This window comes from Schistocerca nitens, chromosome 1 (genome assembly GCF_023898315.1).
Source record: "Schistocerca nitens isolate TAMUIC-IGC-003100 chromosome 1, iqSchNite1.1, whole genome shotgun sequence".
NCBI lineage: Eukaryota > Metazoa > Arthropoda > Insecta > Orthoptera > Acrididae > Schistocerca > Schistocerca nitens.
In genome coordinates this window covers 793,381,980-793,403,619 of record NC_064614.1, presented here as the reverse complement: position 1 = coordinate 793,403,619, position 21,640 = coordinate 793,381,980, and the positions used below count along the sequence as shown (strand labels likewise).

Sequence of the window (21,640 nt, the reverse complement as noted above, 5' to 3'; positions counted from 1 at the left end):
TATGAATTTCTCAGGTGTTAGGTGTGAATGCGGCTGTCATCAAGTCATGTTTGAGGGGTCGAACAAAGACCTTTGAGTTAATCGAGAGCTGTCGGACGTGTGACTTAGTGTGGGACAGGTTGATTGTGCGCGTCTGTTGAGTTATTTTGCTATGCGTTATTTGGAAAGATTACGAGTACTGATGATGTTTACAGTTATGTGTACTGCATTATTTAGGAGCAGTTTGATATTGTGCAGTGAAATTAGGAGCTGTTTGCGTGTCTGCCGACTGTGCAAAATGACACCGGGTCCGTCAGGGCGAGTGTTTTTTGTTTGAGAGTGATAGATATACTAGATGCATAAATAAAATGTAGGTTAAGTATTTGTGGGACGATATAGAATATGAGAGAGTTCGAGTTGGTTATTATTTTTGCTAATTGAAGGTTTTGTTAGATCGAATTGCTGAGGCAAGTAGCTACGAGAGCGCGAGGGATGTGATTGCAGCATATCTCCGTCTCTCAGCGATTAACTACAGGTGGGGCGAGCGATGTTCTCGGCTTAGGTACTGGACGTGTGCTCTGGCCACGTCCTAGACTGTGTGGATTGAACAACAGTATTCGGGCCATAGTTTAGCTGGAATATTTACAGATGAGTATGTCCGACGCGAGTATAAAGGTCCAGGTTGTGACGTTGGCGGTCTCGCGCTCATGGTGTGTGTGAGAGAGGCAAAGCCGACGATTTTGAATCATCACAGGTGACTTAGGTTAGTGGCTTCGTTTGCCACAATTTTCTTGTGTTAGCAGCGAAACACGAACTGACCATCAGAATTCAGACTTGGCTTATTTGTATAGAAAAAATGTGGTATACGTTAATGTAGGTTGGTGCACGTTAGTAAACGGCAGTACACATTAGTACATGTTAGCCGACAAACATGGGTCGGTAAGGGGCCGTGGTAGTCGGTAGGGACTTTAACTATTTCATTCCAAGTCCAGGTGGACGTGGCACTGGTGAAAATTGATTCCCGGTCTAGGTGGACGTGGAAGTTTTCCGCATCAGAGAGGTTAATTAATTGATCAATTTAATTAAGTAGTCATGGGAACTTTGTTACATTCACTTGCGGAGGTATTGAGCTCGGCGCGCTCGAAGGCTCACGTGTACGGGCGTGTGTTTTCGCGACGATCTTCGATTAGGTAAGTGCAGAATGTGGATTGAATAATGAGAGTGGGTTGATCAATTAACTTAGCGAGGGACGTCGTGGCGAGCGCATGTGCTGGACCACTTGTTGTGACGTCATGGCGGATTCCACTCTCCAGCAAACTTTGGCGCCAAACGTGCGGCAGGGCATTCTTTGTCAACCAGGTGCTGGATCAACCGACCGATCGTTATGAAGGCTGCATCTTATTCCTTCTTATCGAATTTACAGGCCTAATTTCCTAAGGACCCGTTATCGAAGTACCATTCTGCTTTTCTTTATCAGGCTTTCTGTGCTTACTTTCACAGAGATCGCTAAATTAGCCCCACAGCCCCGTCAGTTTACACACACACACACACACACACACACACACACACATGGTCATCCTCTCTACTCATCGCATAACATAAGCAATACTAACTTTACAATCCCTACACAATGTAAGCCACAGTAACTTTACAATACCGACTATATGCCCCAATGCTCTCCATTCCTAAGGAAGCGCTGTGAACCTGCTCTTTCTTTCTACACACGTGACTCTCAGCGGTAATCAGCCCTTCTACATCAACGGACAGAAGTCCCTCTCAGAATTGTTCCACAATTTCGGCGATAGCTTCCCCTCAACACAAATGCGTTACTTTCTCTTCTTCCTTGCCTTCTCGCTTTTTTTCTAGAAACGTCTCCACACTCATAGACTACAAGAACACACCAACATTTTTCGACGTACAGCATCCTGTAAACCACTGAGTAACTAGTAACAAACAGACCAAAAAACGATATTCGCATTCTCGAATATCGAAGTCGTTGATGTCATTATACTTACAGTTAAATATTATGATCGTGGTCTCAATTGACTGGCATTCGACAACAGCTTTGGCGCCAACTGGTCGGTGGGGGCGGACTCCACTGTCCACGAAAACATGTTTACATCGCTGGACCAACGCGGGCCTGCGAAGCGAGTCGGTGGCAGTAGGCTGTAGAGATGGGCAAACTGAAACACGTAGCTGTTTCGAAACAAATGAAATAGTACAATGTAATGTTTCGATACACTGTTTCGAAACAGTGAAACAGTTTGTGTTTTGTAATCTAATATCCCTACACATTTTATCATCTTGAATGTCTACTGTATAAGTATGTCCATATAAACACAAATGAGGTGCGAGAGCGCTAATCATATCGCAGAAAGTATGAAACTATCACTTAGGTGTCTTGGCAATTTCGTATTTCCTGCAGCAAATGCGCTGCTTTCGTGTCGTGTGACTTTCATACTTTTCAATTGGTTGAGGACAGCCATAGCTGAAGACAGAAGAACCACCACGGACGGAACTGGAGGTGGGAGCAAGCTGCAGAAACAACGGATATGCTACTGGGATTCCCACATTCCGTTAGTATGGGTAATACACCCATCCTGCTAATTTCCATGCACACAAAGGGAATCATTGTGGATAATAGGCACAGTGACTATAGACTCACAAATAACGCCAAATAATTCGAATAAATAACAAAATATAATAGAAAAAAATTTTGTGTTTCAAGGCGTTTCGAACCGTTACTATAAATTCACCATGCTTCCCAGCCCTTCCCGTTCACCATTACACTATCAGTGATATGTCAAACAGATTGCTTGCAATTATACCTACATTAACTTTATGTATATGTCTAATAACTGTCACTCTACGCCTTTTTTTATTCAAAATGTTATAGGCTTACTTGCGTTTCTTAATATGATTACTGCACATGAACAGAGAAGCGTATGTTATTAAAAAAGTTTAATTTAACTAAATGATTTTCACATATTTATTATTTTGAATGTGAATAGTATGCGTTGTTTTATCGTTTGGTTAGTGTTTACTAAGCAGATGTTATGCCATTTCGGAATAGGACAGTCAGCTAGAAACGAATCTTTATTTTCGGATATCTTAAGTTTCACGCTATTGCTTGTCAAAAGATTTCGACACTTGAAAGTGTTTCATGAAGTGGTATGTTGTGTTTCAGTACCTGTGCCGAGCCCGAATCTCGTCCGACACAGAGCGGAATGAAACATCGCTGTTTCGATACAATTAGTCCGTTCCAAGCACAGGTGGACTGAAACTGCTTTATTTTGAAACAACGATACAGTTTCTGTGTCTGGCTCGAGATCGAATCTGGTCCGGTTATCCGAGACAGGGGCAGAATGAAACACCACTGTTTCGAAACAGTGAACCACAGCCGTTCCGAAACACTGAAACAGTTCCACGTATCGATACACTGCATCGAAACAGAAACAGTGGCCAAGTCTAGTAGGCTGTTACGTGAGCGGCCGCTGGGCCGGCAGCGGGCACTGACGCATCCGACGGCCGTCACGTGAGGCGACCGCTCGCTTGCCGGTGGCGCGCGGTCCGGTGCGTGTCGTCGGCGACCATATGAACTAATTCAGTTGGACTGGGGACCTCGTGGCGGCTGGACTGCGACCTCTAGAATGTGTACTAACTCTGTTGGAGAACAAGTGATGACGGTACTGTTTGAAATAAAGACTTCAGTCCTTTTCCCACGAATTCACAGGAGGTTAGTAAAAGTGCACTTTATTATTATTTGACGCGATTTTCATAGCTTAGGAGTGAAACAATAAGTGACAGCGAAAAATTCAAACTTCATAGGATGAGGTGGACGTAGGTTAGTGAATATGGCCGAATTGGTTTCTTTTTTTCTTTCGTAGGTGTGACAGATTATCGTGTTTGAATTTGAATTTGTGACAGTTTTTTTTGTTACGGATGTAAGGGAATTTGCTTTCTTGCCGCAAAAATCGACCATCTTGAATAAATAATAATAATCAATGATAATAAATGCTAATAAATAATAGTAAATGATAATAATAATAAGAAGTAGAAGTACGGTTTTCCAGAGATTATGGCGTGTAAATTTGAACATGGTGGGATTTTCTATGTTAGTGGAGGTAGGCCAATAATAATAAATCATAATAAATGATAATAAATGATAACAAATAATAATAAATAATAATAAATGATGAGTGATAATGAATAATAACAAAGAGAAATATGGTTTTGTAGCCATTATCGTTTTGGAATTTGAATTTGGAGGGAATTTTCTAGTGGAAGTAGGCCAATAATAAATAATAATAATAATAAATAATAAGAAATTATAATAAATGATAATGAATGGTAACAAATGTTAATAAATGGTAATCAATAATAATTAATAATAATAATAAATGAAAATAAATAATAATAAATGATAATAAATGAACATAAATAATAATAAATGATAGTAAATAATAATGAGAAGCCCACCATTATCCTGTTGGAATTCAAACTTCGCGCCTATTTTTTCTGGAGGCTTAGGTTAGTGGATGTAGCCCAACTGGTATATTTTCCCGCCAAAATTCAAAATTGCCGCCATTTTTTCTGGAGGTTAGGTTAGTGGACATACCACAATTGGCCTATTTTCCCGCCAAAAGCCGCCATCTTGGATGGCGTCATGTAGTGTTGCCAAGACTACATGCCGCCATCCTGGATAACGTCATCGCCGCCATCTGGAATAAATTTGGCAACAATGCAGCATGTAGTCGTACATAGGTTGCACATAGTGCACTGTAATCATTCTCTCGATTTATAGTACTGTTGAAAATCGCTAAGGCAATAGTGACAAACTGATTTACAAGTCATATATCCACTGAAGAGGGAAAGAAACTGGTACACACGCCTAATATCGTGTAGGGCCCCCACGAGCACGCAGAAGTGCCGCAACGTGGCATGGACTCGACTAATGTCTGAAGTAGTGCTGGAGGAAATTGACATCATGAATCCTGAAGGGCTATCCATAAATACGTAACAATACGAGGAGATGGAGATCTCTTTTGGACAGCATGTTCGTTGCAAGGCATACCAGATATGCTCAATAATGTTCATGTCTGGGGATACTGGTGGCCAGCGGAAGTGTCTAAACTCAGAAGAGTGTTCCTGGAGCCACTCTGTACCAATTCTGGACGTGTGGGATGTCGCATTGTCCTGCTGGAATTGCCAAAGTCTGTCGGAATGCACAATGAGCATGAATGGATGCATGTGATTAGACAGGATGCATACGTACGTGTCACCTGCCAGAACCATATCTAAATGAATCAGGGGTCCCATATCACTCCAATTGCACACACCCCAACCATTACAGAGCCTCCACCAGCTTGAACATTCCCCTGCTGACATGCAGGGTCCATGGCTTAATGACGTTGCCTCCATACCCGTACATGTCCATCCGCTCGATACGATTTGAGAGAGGCTCGTCCGACCAGGCCACATGTTTCCAGTCATCAACAGTCCACTATCGGTGTTGCTGGGCCCAGGCGAGGCGTAAAGCTTTGTGCCGTGCAGTCATCAAGAGTACATAAGTGGGCCTTCGGCTCCGAAATCCCATATCGACGATGTTTCATTGAATGGTTCTCACGCTGCACGTGTTGATGGCCCAACAATGAAATCTGCAGCAATTTGCGGAAGTGTTGCACTTCTGTCACGCTGAACGACTCTCTTCGATCGTCGTTGATCTCATTCTTGCAGGATCTTTTTCCGGCCGCACCGATGTCGGGGATTTGATGTTTTACCGGATTCCTTATATTCCCGGTACACACGTGAAATGGTCATAGGGGAAAATACCCACTTCATCGCTACCTCGGAGATGCTGTGTCCCATCGCTCGTGCCCCGACAGTAACACCACGTTCAAATTCAAATCTTGATAACCTGCCTTTGTAACAGCAGTAACCGATATAACAACTGCGCCAGACACTTGTCTTATATAGGCGTTTCCGACCGCAGCGCCACATTCTGCCTGTTTACATGTCTCTGTATTTTGATACGCATACCTATACCAGTTTCTTTGGCGCTATAGTATATAAACAATATTATGAAAAGGAAACTTGCTACTCACCATATTGCGGAGATGCTGAGCCGCAGATAGGCACAACAAAAAGACTGTCGCAAATACATTTGTGTTTTGTACAGAAAACTTCAACTTCTTACTTTTTTTCTGCTTACTCTGCTGGTGCACCGATAAATGAACATATCTATGATGTTTCAGCGTCCTGCTGTGTATACAGCCAGTAATGCAGCACTGAGAACAATGTCAGTTTAACTGTCACCACCTGGAACCTGATTTTATATCGTCTTGAAAGCTGTTGTAAAGTTAGTTCTCGGCCAAAAAGGCTTTTGTCGATAATAGATTACACACACACACACACACACACACACACACACACACACACACACACACGAACACACAGTCTCGCGCACGTACGCTAAGCAACTCAGACAAACGTGACCACAGTCTCTGGCTCCAGCTGCCAGAAACTGTGGTCCTGTGTGTTTGAGTTGCGGTTGCGTGAGCGTGTGTTTGTGTATGTTATTTTCGACAAAGACCTTGTTGGCCGAAAGCTAACTTTCCGGCAGTCTTTTTGTTGCGCCTCTCTGCGGCTCAGCATCTCCGCTATATGGTGAGTAGCAACTATCCTTTTCATGATATTATTACATACCATCCTCGATTTTCTATTGTTTGAAAGCTGTTGTAAATATTTTATGACATCTGATTGTCTGTGGACAGAAGCTGGTTGAATAACAAGGGAAATTTTTATCGACAGCTCTTGGCAGTGAATCGTGAAGTTTTTAAAATATTTAGGAACTGTGGGATGCAATCTTCTTCACATTTATCGTTTCAGTGCCTCCTCATTAGTTATTATATCCAGCCACCTAATTTTAAACAAAAATGTTCACATGTGTGTCAAATCTTATGGGACTTAACTGCTAAGGTCATCAGTCCCTAAGCTAACACACTACTTAATCTAAATTATCCAAAGGACAAACACACACACCCATGCCCAAGGGAGGACTCGAACCTCCGCCGGAACCAGCCGCACAGTCCCTGACTGCAGCGCCTTAGACTGCTCGGCTAATCCCACGCGGCCCTAATTTTAAACATTGTTTTTTAGCACCACATTTGAAAAGCTTTTGATCTCTTCTTCTCTGAGTTGTTTATCGTCCACGTTAGTTCGCCCCCGATAGCTGAGTGGTTCTACCCTCTGTAATAAAAAACTGAGTGAATGGATGAACTAAGAACCTAAACGGGTGTCATCGGACGTCCGCCCCGAACAAATTCAACGAACAATGTAGAACAAAATGAGACAAAAAAAAGTGGTCAGCGCGTCGTCAGAATATCAATCCTAAGGGCCCGGGTTCGATTCCCGGCTGGGTCGGAGATTTTCTCCACTTAGGGACTGGGTGTTGTGTTGTCCTAATCATCATCATTTCATCCCCATCGACGCGCAAGTCGCCGAAGTGGCGTCAAATCGAAAGACTTGCACCCGGCGAGCGGTCTACCCGGCTGCAGGCCCTAGTCACACGACATTTACATTTATCGTCCACGTTTCACCTCTGCACAATGCAGCGCTCCAGTCAAATACACTCAGAAAAGAGTTGCTAACTCTTAAATTTATATCCGACTTTGATGAATTTCTCTTATTCAGAAAGGTTTTTCTTGTTTAGTCAGTCTACATTTTGTATCCTCTGTACATTAGGACTTATTTTGCTGCCTGAAAAGCGATACTTATTGAAAAATGGAGGAGTAACTGGAATATTTCATGGGTAGTTTTATTCTCCGTTCAGGAAAAAGAATACAACTGTTCAACAAACAAAGACAATATGAATATTGAAGTTAATAATTTATTGACAAAGAACTATAATATACATATACACAATGATTAGTTTTTTATTGATTTGTACTTTATTCTGTTTCGAGCACACGAATCTAGTTGATTAGAACAACTGTCTGTACTAAGCGTACGGCAATATTGATTCGAAAATATGCCCTTATTGCTGTAGTCACACACCTAACAGTAACCAATCCAAAATAGAACACCATCACATTTTCATATTTGAAAAAGTAAAGCGTCCTATCTGGAGTGCCTACGCTGAATTGGTCACTTGCTGGTACTCCTCCTTGTAGTAGCGGGACGCTGGGTGCCTACAGTCAGTCGGCCTTCCCACATGACGTCGCGGCGTGTTTAACTACGCGCCAAGGAGCAGCTGCCTCTGAGCTAGAAGGGGCGCTCTAGACCCTTCTCTAGCCCTGCGCCGCTCCCAGCAGCAGGTGCACCAGAGGCCCCAGCAGACTGCCCTCTTCAACTGCACCCACTGGCTGGCCGTCTCCGCCCCCCGAGTCCACCTCTGACGTCGGTGTCGTCGACGTTGTCGTGCTGGTTAACTTCGCCAGGTATTTGCCACAGCGCTGTTGAGCCACGAACATGTACTCTGCTCAAAATAGAATGACATAATCAGTGGAAATCGAAACATATGTCACAAACGAACTAAAATTGTTATATTAAGGACTGAAGATCCTCGAGGTCAAGGTCGTAAGTAAATTTTTATTACAAGGTGTTCTAATAACGTACTCGTGACGCTCTCTGCTTTGGGATATTACAAACACCGAATACAATGTGGTAGTTACGAAGTTTTAACGGTGTAAAGCCTTATTTCTATGACTTTCGCTCTATTTGATTGGTTATGAACAGTGTAAAGTTATTTTCCCTACACGTTCCGTATGGATTTTGTCATTTTATAAAAGATGTGAACGACGCGTTAAGCCGTTATGACTATTACACTAATCGAGAATGTTTTTATGACCCTAAATGGCTCGTGTGTAGCTGAAACTAGTAACCGAAATAAAAATTTATTTGAGATCTTGACGTCGAGGATCTTTAATCCTTAATTAAAAATTACGAGAGATCGCTTATCTCCAACGTTGACAATGTCAAGAAACATGAACTACAATTCGACCATATTTAATGCTTCGTGCGGAACATTTGTGTGTGGCGATGTGTGATAAGGGGGTAGGCCATTAGATGTGATAAATATGGATGGTAGGAAAGATTTATTGACTTTAACTGCTTACAACAAATTCAGCAGATTATTTATAATTTAGTTAAAGGTAAACAAAAAAGAAACTATTGTAACAACTTGGAGTAAACTTCTGTTGGACAACATACTACATCATTTTGCAACTCTAAAGTACTATAGAACCGACGATTCCACCGTCTTTGCAGCAGTCCTCGACAAGGTGAGAAAACTACTGGCTTCTGGGCATAGTCTTCCATATACACGAAGGCTATCCGGAACGTGAAGTCCGATCGGTCGCAAAATTTTTAAATTTTGCCGAAGTAAAAACGCAATGCGTAAACTTTGCATATGACTGATTATAGCTCATACATTGCAGTGAACAAAATGTATAAAAGATACTTGAATTTTATTTAAAGCTGAGATCAGAAGGATATCTCACTTCTTTTTGGAGTTATTGAGTTTTATTGCTGAAGGACGGCCTCGTGCGAAGCGCACATTCACGTCCTTGCGTATCGCGAATCATGTGGTCATAACAATCGTCATATCTCATATACGATTCAAGATATCAAATGATAGCACGCAATGAGCCACATATACACTCCTGGAAATTAAAATAAGAACACCGTGAATTCATTGTCCCAGGAAGGGAAAACTTTATTGACACATTCCTGGGGTCAGATACATCACATGATCACACTGACAGAACCACAGGCACATAGACACAGGCAACAGAGCATGCACAATGTCGGCACTAGTACAGTGTATATCCACCTTTCGCAGCAATGCAGGCTGCTATTCTCCCATGGAGACGATCGTAGAGATGCTGGATGTAGTCCTGTGGAACGGCTTGCCATGCCATTTCCACCGGCGCCTCAGTTGGACCAGCGTTCGTGCTGGACGTGCAGACCGCGTGAGACGACGCTTCATCCAGTCCCAAACATGCTCAATGGGGGACAGATCCGGAGATCTTGCTGGCCAGGGTAGTTGACTTACACCTTCTAGAGCACGTTGGGTGGCATGGGATACATGCGGACGTGCATTGTCCTGTTGGAACAGCAAGTTCCCTTGCCGGTCTAGGAATGGTAGAACGATGGGTTCGATGACGGTTTGGATGTACCGTGCACTATTCAGTGTCCCCTCGACGATCACCAGTGGTGTACGGCCAGTGTAGGAGATCGCTCCCCACACCATGATGCCGGGTGTTGGCCCTGTGTGCCTCGGTCGTATGCAGTCCTGATTGTGGCGCTCACCTGCACGGCGCCAAACACGCATACGACCATCATTGGCACCAAGGCAGAAGCGACTCTCATCGCTGAAGACGACACGTCTCCATTCGTCCCTCCATTCACGCCTGTCGCGACACCACTGGAGGCGGGCTGCACGATGTTGGGGCGTGAGCGGAAGACGGCCTAACGGTGTGCGGGACCGTAGCCCAGCTTCATGGAGACGGTTGCGAATGGTCCTCGCCGATACCCCAGGAGCAACAGTGTCCCTAATTTGCTGGGAAGTGGCGGTGCGGTCCCCTACGGCACTGCGTAGGATCCTACGGTCTTGGCGTGCATCCGTGCGTCGCTGCGGTCCGGTCCCAGGTCGACGGGCCCGCGCACCTTCCGCCGACCACTGGCGACAACATCGATGTACTGTGGAGACCTCACGCCCCACGTGTTGAGCAATTCGGCGGTACGTCCACCCGGCCTCCCGCATGCCCACTATACGCCCTCGCTCAAAGTCCGTCAACTGCACATACGGTTCACGTCCACGCTGTCGCGGCATGCTACCAGTGTTAAAGACTGCGATGGAGCTCCGTATGCCACGGCAAACTGGCTGACACTGACGGCGGCGGTGCACAAATGCTGCGCAGCTAGCGCCATTCGACGGCCAACACCGCGGTTCCTGGTGTGTCCGCTGTGCCGTGCGTGTGATCATTGCTTGTACAGCCCTCTCGCAGTGTCCGGAGCAAGTATGGTGGGTCTGACACACCGGTGTCAATGTGTTCTTTTTTCCATTTCCAGGAGTGTATTCGAAATTTTTATTAACCGAGATTTGAAAGTAACTCGTCTGCAGCAGAGGGGGCGGGGAGGGGGGGGGGGCGGGAGGAATCGTTAGCGCTAGGATTTCACCCGGAACAAGTCCCGCCCCACTCACCCCCGGTTTCCCCGGTCTTTGTTCGGCGCCTGGGCATCGTTTCAGTTGACCCACGTGGTTTACCGCATTGAGCTGCACTTGGAGTGAATGTTAAATTAATATTTTGCTAGGTCTTAAATTTTGCCAGGTTACGTTACAAAAAAACGTGCACAATGCCTCAGCTGTGCCAGGTACTTCCACAGCAAACATAAGAGAAAACAATTTAGCACTGAATTCTTTAAACACGGGAACTCAGTATTCAGATGAATAGCCTATGAGGAAACATACTTATATGTGAGAAAAAGCACCCAAAACTAAAACAGGATAAACTTACCCTCAAAGAATAATTTGCTTGGAGAAAGAGGAACCACAGTATACTTGACACTTAAGTTTCAGAACTCAGACAGTATATGTGAAACAAGCGCCAATGTTCACTATACTTCCAGATGGCATCAAAATTACTTTGCTCCTGCTAGATCGATCCAAGCTGTTTTTGCGTGTTATTCACTGAATAGTTTTGCTGAAAAGTCTTACGGGTGGAAGAAGAACTAGCACAACGTGAAGGACGTTTTACAGCTGTGAACACTGCAGCATTTGTTTCCTCGATAACTGCTCTGTGACAAACATACACATCACATTATTATTTTTAAAAAATGGTTTGAATGATATTTACGAAATTAATAAATCTTTTGGTTAAAAACAGAATAACGACACATTATTTTCCAGAGACGTTTGCAACAGCATATAGGTCACTAATCACACAGAAACAGTCACAATTCTTTGTAACCTCGTTTATAATGAGCAGGTATGGCATTGGAATAATTTACAAGTTAAAATTCACCCAGTACCCATGCAAATACTAACGAAATATGGCATATAAGCAAATATCTTACTGCTTTCATTAGGCATTTCTACTTTATGGCATTCTTATATTCTTTAATTTTCGTGAGCTACTATGAGGGCCTACATACCGTAAACAAAACGATTTTCACTTATTTCCATATAATGTTGATTTTAGACAACTGAGTTAGTCGACTGCATCCTTGGCTTTACTACCGACATGACAGATTCAAGACCACTGTTTTCGCACTGTATGTTTGCTCTGCTGTTTCCCTCAAATAAACGTATTATAATAAGTGAATTAGTTGTTGAAAATTTTTCATTATTGCCCTTAAATAACACCACGTTGTTTTTTGTTTTCTATTGCTGGCGATGCTTTCAATTCTCTATAAATATTTTTATTTCTTTAATAATGCACATTCATATTATATTACTATCCAGGAAAACTTAAATTTCTTATCATTACTGAATCTCATCACAGTGTAACATGTGTTGGACTGTGACGATAACAACCTTGATGTAGCTTCCAGTTTGTGGAACTGGCGGCTGTTTAGGGGAGGGCCTCACACTATGGATAGGCGTGGAGGGGGGTGAATGGGCGGGACTTGTTCCGGGTGAAATCCTGGCGCTAAGGGCACGGGGGGGGGGGGGGGGGGTCGGCGGCTTGGGACGCATTCAGACATCCATAGTTCAGAATGAAAACCAAAGTGGCGCGCATATACATGCCAACAATACCTGGCGAAAGCCGTAGCAGGGCATGTATACAAGCCCATAGCAGCGAAAAGGGTTAAAACCCTTAAATGTTTTCCACCACCAAGGAACCGTAAATTTCAACATCATTCAGCTACCCGTTGCTGGGAAAAAAAGGGTTTTTTAACTGTTTGTCACAGGCAATCAGAGAATTAAGCGATCCTATGAGGGTCCAGTTTGCACCGTTTAAGGTAAAAAGTAGTATGAGGTTGCCGTAACGCTACCGAAATCTGCGTGAAGTTACGATGTATTCTAAAGTATACTGAGGAGGACGCAGTATGGATGGAAACATTGACCGGTTAACACCGATAGCAATATTTTAGTTCCGAATAACCGGTATTTTTCGGTATTTGTTTGGTCTCGGTTATAACAGGTATTTTTACTTTTCACTAATAACCCGGTTAAAAATCGAAATGTCAAATAGCCATAGCAGCAGAGCTAAATTTTTTTCGTTTTTAAACAAACCTTTTTTAAAGTACAAGTAATTTTTATTCGTAAAATTTGCATTGCTTTGAAATATTCCGTTATCACAGAAAATGGCAAAACCTATCATTGCTATTTTAACAACAATGGTGATAGAAACGAGCAACAAACACGTGGCATAAGAATTGGAACAACATTGCCGTGACAATGATATACGTGTTATAATGTGGTGTGACCTATTAGTTGGTATGCGTGTCCATACAGTGTGCAAAACTTCCCCCATCTGGTCTATTCGTAGTTTCTCACTATCGTCGTCGGATATCAACTGTATTACAGAATGGCACTATCCCATCTCCAGTCTGGGATTAGTTTACGAAGTGCGGTATCAATGAAGTACAATGCTTCCTTGCTCTAAAAGATTAAAAAATGGGTGAAACTCACAACAAATTTGTGACGTAATGTAAGGAGGAAACTTAAAATTATCAGTTCATTCATAGTTACAATAAAAACAGAAAACAGCTGATCTGCTGCCTGCGTCTACATAACATGCCTTTCTCTGCTTGTAGCATTTGAAAACGGACAAATTAACACGAAAAATAGAGTGCCTCAACCACAGTTTTCACCCTTAATGTCCAAATAGTGGTATGCTCCCCGACTGCAACATGACTTTTGAGCAGAGTTTCAAAAAATTAGCATCTACGAGAGAATACTGGTGACTTTTGTAGAAGTCATCCACCTGTCACTTTCAGAGAAAAGCAGCAAATGGAGGACGGATTAAGTTTTCTTTCATTTGCTCATTTAATTTAGTATTTTGATTACATGTATGCTGAAAGAGAGGCAGTCCAAATTTTTCAGTCTTTGTTCGAGTTCTACATTTATTACAGGAAAAAATTTCATAAAAAACCGAGAATTGGTTACTTCAGAAACCTGTTACTTTGAGCGTTTTTAACAGTCCGGTCAAACGTGTTGAAAAAAAAAAAAACAGATATATCCTAAAACGAAACCGGTTGTCTCAGCGATAACCGCCGTTCCTAGGAGGCAGGTTGCGGAGCACTTACTGTTCTTGCGGCAGCGGTTGGAGCATTGGAGCTCGCAGAGAGACCGGAAGCCCCGGTACTTGCCGGTACCCTCCTGGCGGGCGCACAGCGGCCGGTACACCGGCTCAGGCAGGCACTCGCAATTAGAGCACAGCTGCGCCCTGCACACCTCCGCCATCACCAGCAGCAAGCAACCTGCAACACAAGTCCATCGTCAGCAACTGACGTACGGCAGCAAGCTTCCAGCAAAGTTCTGCCTGAATTCAAAATTACACTACTGGCCATTAAATTTGCTACACCAAGAAGAAATGCAGATGATGAACGGGTAGTCATTGGACAAATATATTATACTAGAACTGACATGTGATTACATTTTCACGCAGTTTGGGTGCATAGATCCCGAGGAATCAGTACCCAGAACAACCACGTCTGGCCGTAATAACGGCCTTGGTACGCCTGGGCATTGAGTCAAACAGAGCTTGGATGGCGTGTACAGGTACAGCTGCCCATGCAGCTTCAACACGATACCACAGTTCATCAAGAGTAGTGACTGGCGTATTGCGACGAGCCAGTTGCTCGGCCACCATTGACCAGACGTTTTTAATTGGTCAGAGATCTGGAGAATGTGCTGGCCAGGGCAGCAGTCGAACATTTTCTGTATGCAGAAAGGCCCGTACAGGACCTCCAACAAAAAAATGGTTCAAATGGCTCTGAGCACTATGGGACTCAACTGCTGTGGTCATCAGTCCCCTAGAACTTAGAACTACTTAAACCTAACTAACCTAAGGACATCACACACATCCATGCCCGAGGCAGGATTCGAACCTGCGACCGTAGCAGTCGCACGGTTCCTGACTGCGCGCCTAGAACCGCGAGACCACCGCGGCCGGCGGACCTCCAACATGTGGTCGTGCATTATCCTGCTGAAATGTAGGGTTTCGCAGGGATCGAATGAAGGGTGGAGCCACGGGTCGTAACACATCTGAAATGTAACAGCCACTGTTCAAAGTGCCGCCAATGCGAACAAGAGGTGACCGAGATATGTAACCAATGGCACCCCATACCATCACGCCGGGTGATACCAGTATGGCGATGACGAATACACGCTTCCAATGTGCGTTCACCGCGATGTCGCGAAACACGGATGCGACCATCATGATGCTGTAAACAGAACCTGGATTCATCCGAAAAAATGACTTTTTGCCATTCGTGCACCCAGGTTCGTCGTTGAGTACACCATCGCAGGCGCTCCTGTCTGTGATGCAGCGTCAAGGGTAACCGCAGCCAGGGTCTCCGAGCTGATAGTCCGTGCTGCTGCAAACGTCGTCGAACTGTTCGTGCAGATGGTTGTTGCCTTGCAAACATCCCCAACTGTTGACTCAGGGATCGAGACGTGGCTGCACGATCCGTTGCAGCCATGCGGATAAGATGCCTGTCATCTCGACTGCTAGTGATACGAGGCCGTTTGGATCCAGAACGGCGTGCCGTATTACCCTCCTGAACCCATCAATCCCATATTCTGCTAACAGTCATTGCATCTCGACCAACGCGAGTAGCAATGTCGCGATACGATAAACCGCAATCGCGATAGGCTACAATCCGACCTTTATCAAAGTCGGAAAGATGATGGTACGCATTTCTCCTCCTTACAACGTTTCACCTGGCAACGCTGGTCAACTGCTATTTGTGTATGAGAAATCGGTTGGAATCTTTCCTCGTGTCAGCACGTTGTAGGTGTCGCCACCGGCGCCAACCTTGTGTGAATGCTGTGAACAGCTAATCATTTGCATATCACGGCATCTTCTTCCTGTCGGTTAAATTTCGCGTGTGTAGGACGTCATCTTCGTGGTGTAGCAATTTTAATGGCCAGTAGTGTAAATCACATCAAAACAAAGCTCGACAGAAGAAATGGCAAAAAGTACGTACATTGTGACAGCTGCAAGAATTTTATTCAGGAGTTTCGGAACTGTAATTACAAAAGCATTTTAATTACAAAACGTGGTGCCTATAAATAGCACTCCAGAGGCCAGAGCGATCAATTACACAGCTGAAACGTTAAAAGTGGATAGCTTCTGCACTCCTTCACTCACATTCGCTTCCATTCACTTTAGTATACAGCACTCTTTAGAGAACTGATACATCACTTGATGACGTCATGCGAGTACTGTGGTAGGGAAGGCGAATGATAGACTTCGGTTTATTGGGAGAATTTTAGGGAAGGGTGGTTCACTTGTATATGGGACGCAAGTGCGACATATTCTTGAGTGTGGCTCGAGTGTTTGGTGTCCTACCAGGTGGGATTGAAGGAAGATATAGAAGCAATTAAGGGGCGGGCTTCCAGGTTCGTTACCGGTAGGAGATGCTTCGGGAGCTCAAACGGGAATCCCTAGAGGGAAGGCGACGTTTTTATCGAGAAACACTATTGAGAAACTTTAGAGAATCGGCATCTGAAGCTGACTACCGAACGATTCTACAGACACCAACATACACTGCGCGTAAGGAGCTCGAAGATAAGATACGAGAAATTAGGGCTTGGGAACCATACAGATAGTCGTTTTTCCCTCGCTGTGTGTGCGACAACTACTGGTAGCGCGTACCCTCAGCCACGTCCTGTGCGGTGACTTGCGAAATATCTATATAGTAGATGTAGATGATTTGTCCGTTCGGGGAATTGTGTCAAATATACTTCTTAAACGCAATCACTGCCGCCATGTGACCATACGATTTTATTATTTATTTGTTTCACTTTCGCAACTTTGGCTGTAGAGACGTTTTCAGGTGCAAGGTTAAAACTGAGGTAATGTTCCTTAAATTACGTTTATCATATGTTATCGCATTAAGCTTTGCACTTCGTTATTCATATGATTTATTGGTTTCGGTGTCCGGCCCCGGTAGCTGAGTGGTCAGCGTGACGGAACGTCAATCCTAAGGTCCCGGGTTCGATTCCCGGCTGGGTCGGAGATTTTCTCCGCTCAGGGACTGGGTGTTGTGTTGTCCTAATCATCATCATTTCATCCCCATCGACGCGCAGGTCGCCGAAGTGGCGTCAAATCGAAAGACCTGCACCAGGCGAACGGTCTACCCGACGGGAGGCCCTAGCCACACGACATTTCATTTCATTTCATTGGTTTCGGTTTTCACCTTACACTTCAAAGTGGCTCTACAGCCTAAATCGCGATAGTGAAATAAATAAATAACAAAAATTACGTTAAATTGGCAGCTTCAGTCTGGAACCGCGCGACCGCTACGGTCGCAGGTTCGAAACCTGCCTCGGGCATGGATGTGTGTGCTCTCCTTAGGATAGTTAGGTTTAAATAGTTCTAAGTTCTAGGAGACTGATGACCTCAGAAGTTAAGTCCCATAGTGCTCAGAGCCATTTGAACCATTTTGAAAGTGGCAGAAATAAGTTAATTTAAAAATGAATTAATATGGTTATTGTGCAGCAAGAAGCGAAGTTACCGCGTTATATCAACATCCAAGATCGACAAAAGTTAGAGAGAATCGAGTGCTTACGGTTCTTTATTGGTTCTTACTTGTAACTAATACGTATGTTCGTTCACCTGAATTCAAACTACACTTCCGTAACAGAAAATCTGACCATTTTTTGTTTCAGGACTTGTGCGTCTGCTCCTTCCACAGCTGACGTCCTCGCGAGCACTCTGTACGACGACTCGATTCACTAGCCATACTATGTCAGAAACGATTGTTCTTCACAGGCCACACAGTGGTAAACGATTTGGGTCTGCCTTTGCTCGGACAAGGTTGCCACGGAATTTACATGTGGTTCCGAATGTTGGGCAATAAAAATGCTGCTACTGTGATGTTTGCTCTACTGTGTTGTATGCAGAGAAAAAGATGGGTGAAAATTGATTGAAGGAGCGTCAAAGACCATTCACGAAAACTTGCTGAGAGAACTGAGATTGAACGAAAAAAAATTTATCATTACTTTTTGTCTTTTGATGTTCCAACACTTGATATATTACAGGAAATGGTTCATCCCATACATTGGCGTCCCCGTGCATAGGCACTTGTCGCCTGTTGATCGAATATCCCAAATTTGCCCGCGCAACGATCACTTTTCGATCGAGAATCTCAAATCTGACCTGTGTGCACTACCAAAATGAGTGCAGGATATAGGGTTAAAGCTCAAGCCATCCAAAATCCAACTGGTGCTGATTGGTCATTCTAGGCTCATCAACCGGAAATATAGGGAATCCGTATCATTTTTAACGCTAAATGGTCAAGTGCGGACATGGCCAGCAGCTACCGACAAAGCGACAAATTACCACACAGCGACTGCCTTTGAGAAATAGTGGAAAGTTCGAGCGAGAAATAAAGAGTGCAATACGATGTAACTTCTATTCGTTATATGCTTTCCGTTGTAACAGCCTTGATTTTATTCTTTAAATTGAAAAAAAAAATTACAAGTGATACAAACTGTGCAACAGTTTTAGTCATGGACAGGATAGGGACATCAGTCTTTTCGACTTTAAAAATGAACTTAAATAGGTTGCAATGTTGGTGACACCTACAAGCATACCAACTAAAACTTCGAAACTCACACAAGAGTGTGGCTTTGCACCCAACATAAGAGTAGCTGTGAGAATTATGCTAACACAACCGGTGACAGGAGCAAGACAAAGGAAGTTTCTAGAAGCTCAAACTGATCAAAACGTACCTGAGGTCAACAATTGGCCATACACGAATGTGGGGGCTGGCAACGGTGTCGATCGAACACGAGCTAGCTGAATGTATGGATTTCAACGAAATCGTTAAGAAGTTCGCTGATGACAAAGCAAAGAAAATATCTGTTATATAACGTAAGTGTGTAAACTTACGTAAGTCATTAATTTTAGTTTTGGTTTATTTATGTGTGACATACTTTTTCATTCATTCACGTGAGATAAATTTCTTGCAGGATAGACATGCATTTGCTGAGAGTATGAAGAATGGGATACAACCCGCTGGCTTTGACCAATGGCGTCACAAATTACCACAGATGACGCATTGGAAAGATTTAAATCATAGGCGAATGTTGAGAAACAGACAATTGTAGTTCTGAGAAAACTGATTGTGGGCATACATCACGTACATCCATATCTGGAACGTAATGTTACGTATATCACTTATTTCGCAATAGAAAAGCCTAGTATCATATTCTTCAATTGATTGAAGGGCAGGATACTAGTGGTAGCGAAAGCAAAAGAAGCAGTGTGGAGTACCTCAATTGACAAAAACTACAAATTTTACGCATGTCGGTTTTTTCGCCATTGCGAGGCCTAGTATCAGCTGATGAATAGTACTAGCGAAGGGAAAAATGAGACAAACATCAAATTTGTATTCTGTACTTCAGTTGACCTATAGAAGTTGCCCTACGAAGTACAAGATACGAATCAGTTGCAGAGGAAACAGCAATTGGAACGCCTCAGTATCAAAGGTATAATTCAAAACATATACACAAATAATTTAAAATTACCACAAGCTAAAAAAATCTGTCTCTTAATATCACAGTCATTTCTGTTTACGATTATGATGCTTCGGCACAGAAGATAATCGATTTATTATCTGTGGATCGCTAATACATAATAATCAGATTATTATCTATGACTAAAACACGACGTCATTGATCAAAGCCGATGGGTTGTATCCCATTCTTCAGTTGACCCAATTTGTTTTGTCTAAAGGCCGAATGTCACCTGCCTGAGAAACACATTGTTGGAGGCGCTATTTCACATACTATAGTCCGTTTCCTGCTAGGAATTCATTGAACGTTTCGCGCCTTTTGCAACTACTGGCACCGTATGCGATCTACCATTCCTGAGTGCTACACTGAACAATCATTCAGTGTGCAGTGAACATGTGTACGATTGTTTCTTTGTCCTTGTGGACTGCTACGAAGTAAGTACCGAGTGTGAAGGTAAATATCTTTGTAAATACTTGCTTTAAGGAATATGTCACTTCTGTTCCACCGATTGGTGCTATGTACGTGGCTATAATCTTAGAGACGTACTCACGTCAAAATGGCGTAATGGTAAATGTGACACGTGAAAATAAGATAGACGAATGATAATGTAAAAACGTTGACCATGTCTGAAAACGCATGGACGGGGGGGGGGGGGGGGGGGCGCATGAAATTTTTGCACGAGCCGGCAAAATCCCCGGAGCTGGCCCTGTGCTAATAGCAGTATAAAGATGGAGCTGGGAATGCCGCTACTACTTCATTGATTGTTTGAGATAAATAATGTTCACAGAGTGGTTCAAATGCGTGGTCTTGATATAACAAACACCAAATAGCAACCATTATAGATTTTCAATTGTAAAAAAAATGCCTTCTGCATAAAAGGTAATATCCTACGACTACAGTAAACAGCATTTAGTTACTGAAAAGTGCAATATTAAAAGCTGCTACGAGAGTCATGAAATGTTATGAGAGTCGTAGCAAGTTGTTCGTCAGGATTGATCAGTTTTCTAAATGTCATCATCTGCATAATGTGACAGTGCACAATCGTGGTCGGGAAGTCATCGAATCTGTTAGTGGCAACAATGGCTCTGAGCACTATGGGACTCAACTGCTGTGGTCATAAGTCCCCTAGAACTTAGAACTACTTAAACTTAACTAACCTAAGGACATCACACACAGCCATGCCCGAGGCAGGATTCGAACCTGCGACCGAAGTGGTCGTGCGGTTTCAGACTGTAGCGCCTTTAACCGCTCGGCCACTCCGGCCGGCTAGTGGCAACAAAAAGCAAAAGAAAACATGAATAATGAGATATGTGGAAGAATATAGTCCACAACAAATATAAAATTGGTATTTCAACAGACTTTGTCTTCCTTTCATATGGTTTTATGGCGCAGTTAATGACATGCATTGTCATACTTTTTTCCTTTTATTGTGATTTCATTTCCCTGCGCTATATGCTCAGCGGAGGGCTGGCAGCGGCACAATCCGCCACTCTTCAGCCGAGTGAAATATTTAAATAAAACTATTGCATGAGGTGGAGCAAACACAGCGAGAATGCCGCCGTACTTGCAGCAGCGGTTAATATACAGGGTGATCCACTGATCATGACCGGGCCAAATATCTCACGAAATAAGAATCAAACGAAAAAAATACAAAGAACGAAACTCGTCTAGCTTGAAGGGGGAAACCAGATGGCGCTATGGTTGGCCCACTAGATGGCGCTGCCATAGGTCAAACGGATATCAACTGCGTTTTTTTAAATGGGAACCCCCATTTTTATTACATATTCGTGCATTACATAAAGAAATAAGAAATATGAATGTTTTAGTTGGGCCACTTTTTTCGCTTTGTGATAGATGGCGCTGTAATAGTCACAAACGTATAAGTACGTGGTATCAAGCAACATTCTGCCAGTGCGGACGGTATTTCCTCCTGATACATTACACGTGTTAAAATGAACCGTT

The 21,640-nt window shown here is 43.5% G+C and overlaps 1 protein-coding gene across 1 annotated transcript in view; it reads right to left on the bottom strand.

Moving 5' to 3' along the window:
• Positions 1-7,847: 7,847 nt before the first annotated feature.
• LOC126237118 (uncharacterized) overlaps positions 7,848-21,640 on the bottom strand; it is a 34,694-nt gene continuing 20,901 nt past the window's right edge. The window contains exons 2-3 of the mRNA XM_049946939.1: positions 14,236-14,409; positions 7,848-8,455 (exon numbers count right to left, since the gene is read on the bottom strand). Coding sequence (XP_049802896.1) covers positions 8,268-8,455; positions 14,236-14,409 — 362 coding nt within the window. The 3' untranslated portion in view covers positions 7,848-8,267. The remainder of the gene's footprint in view (positions 8,456-14,235; positions 14,410-21,640) is intronic.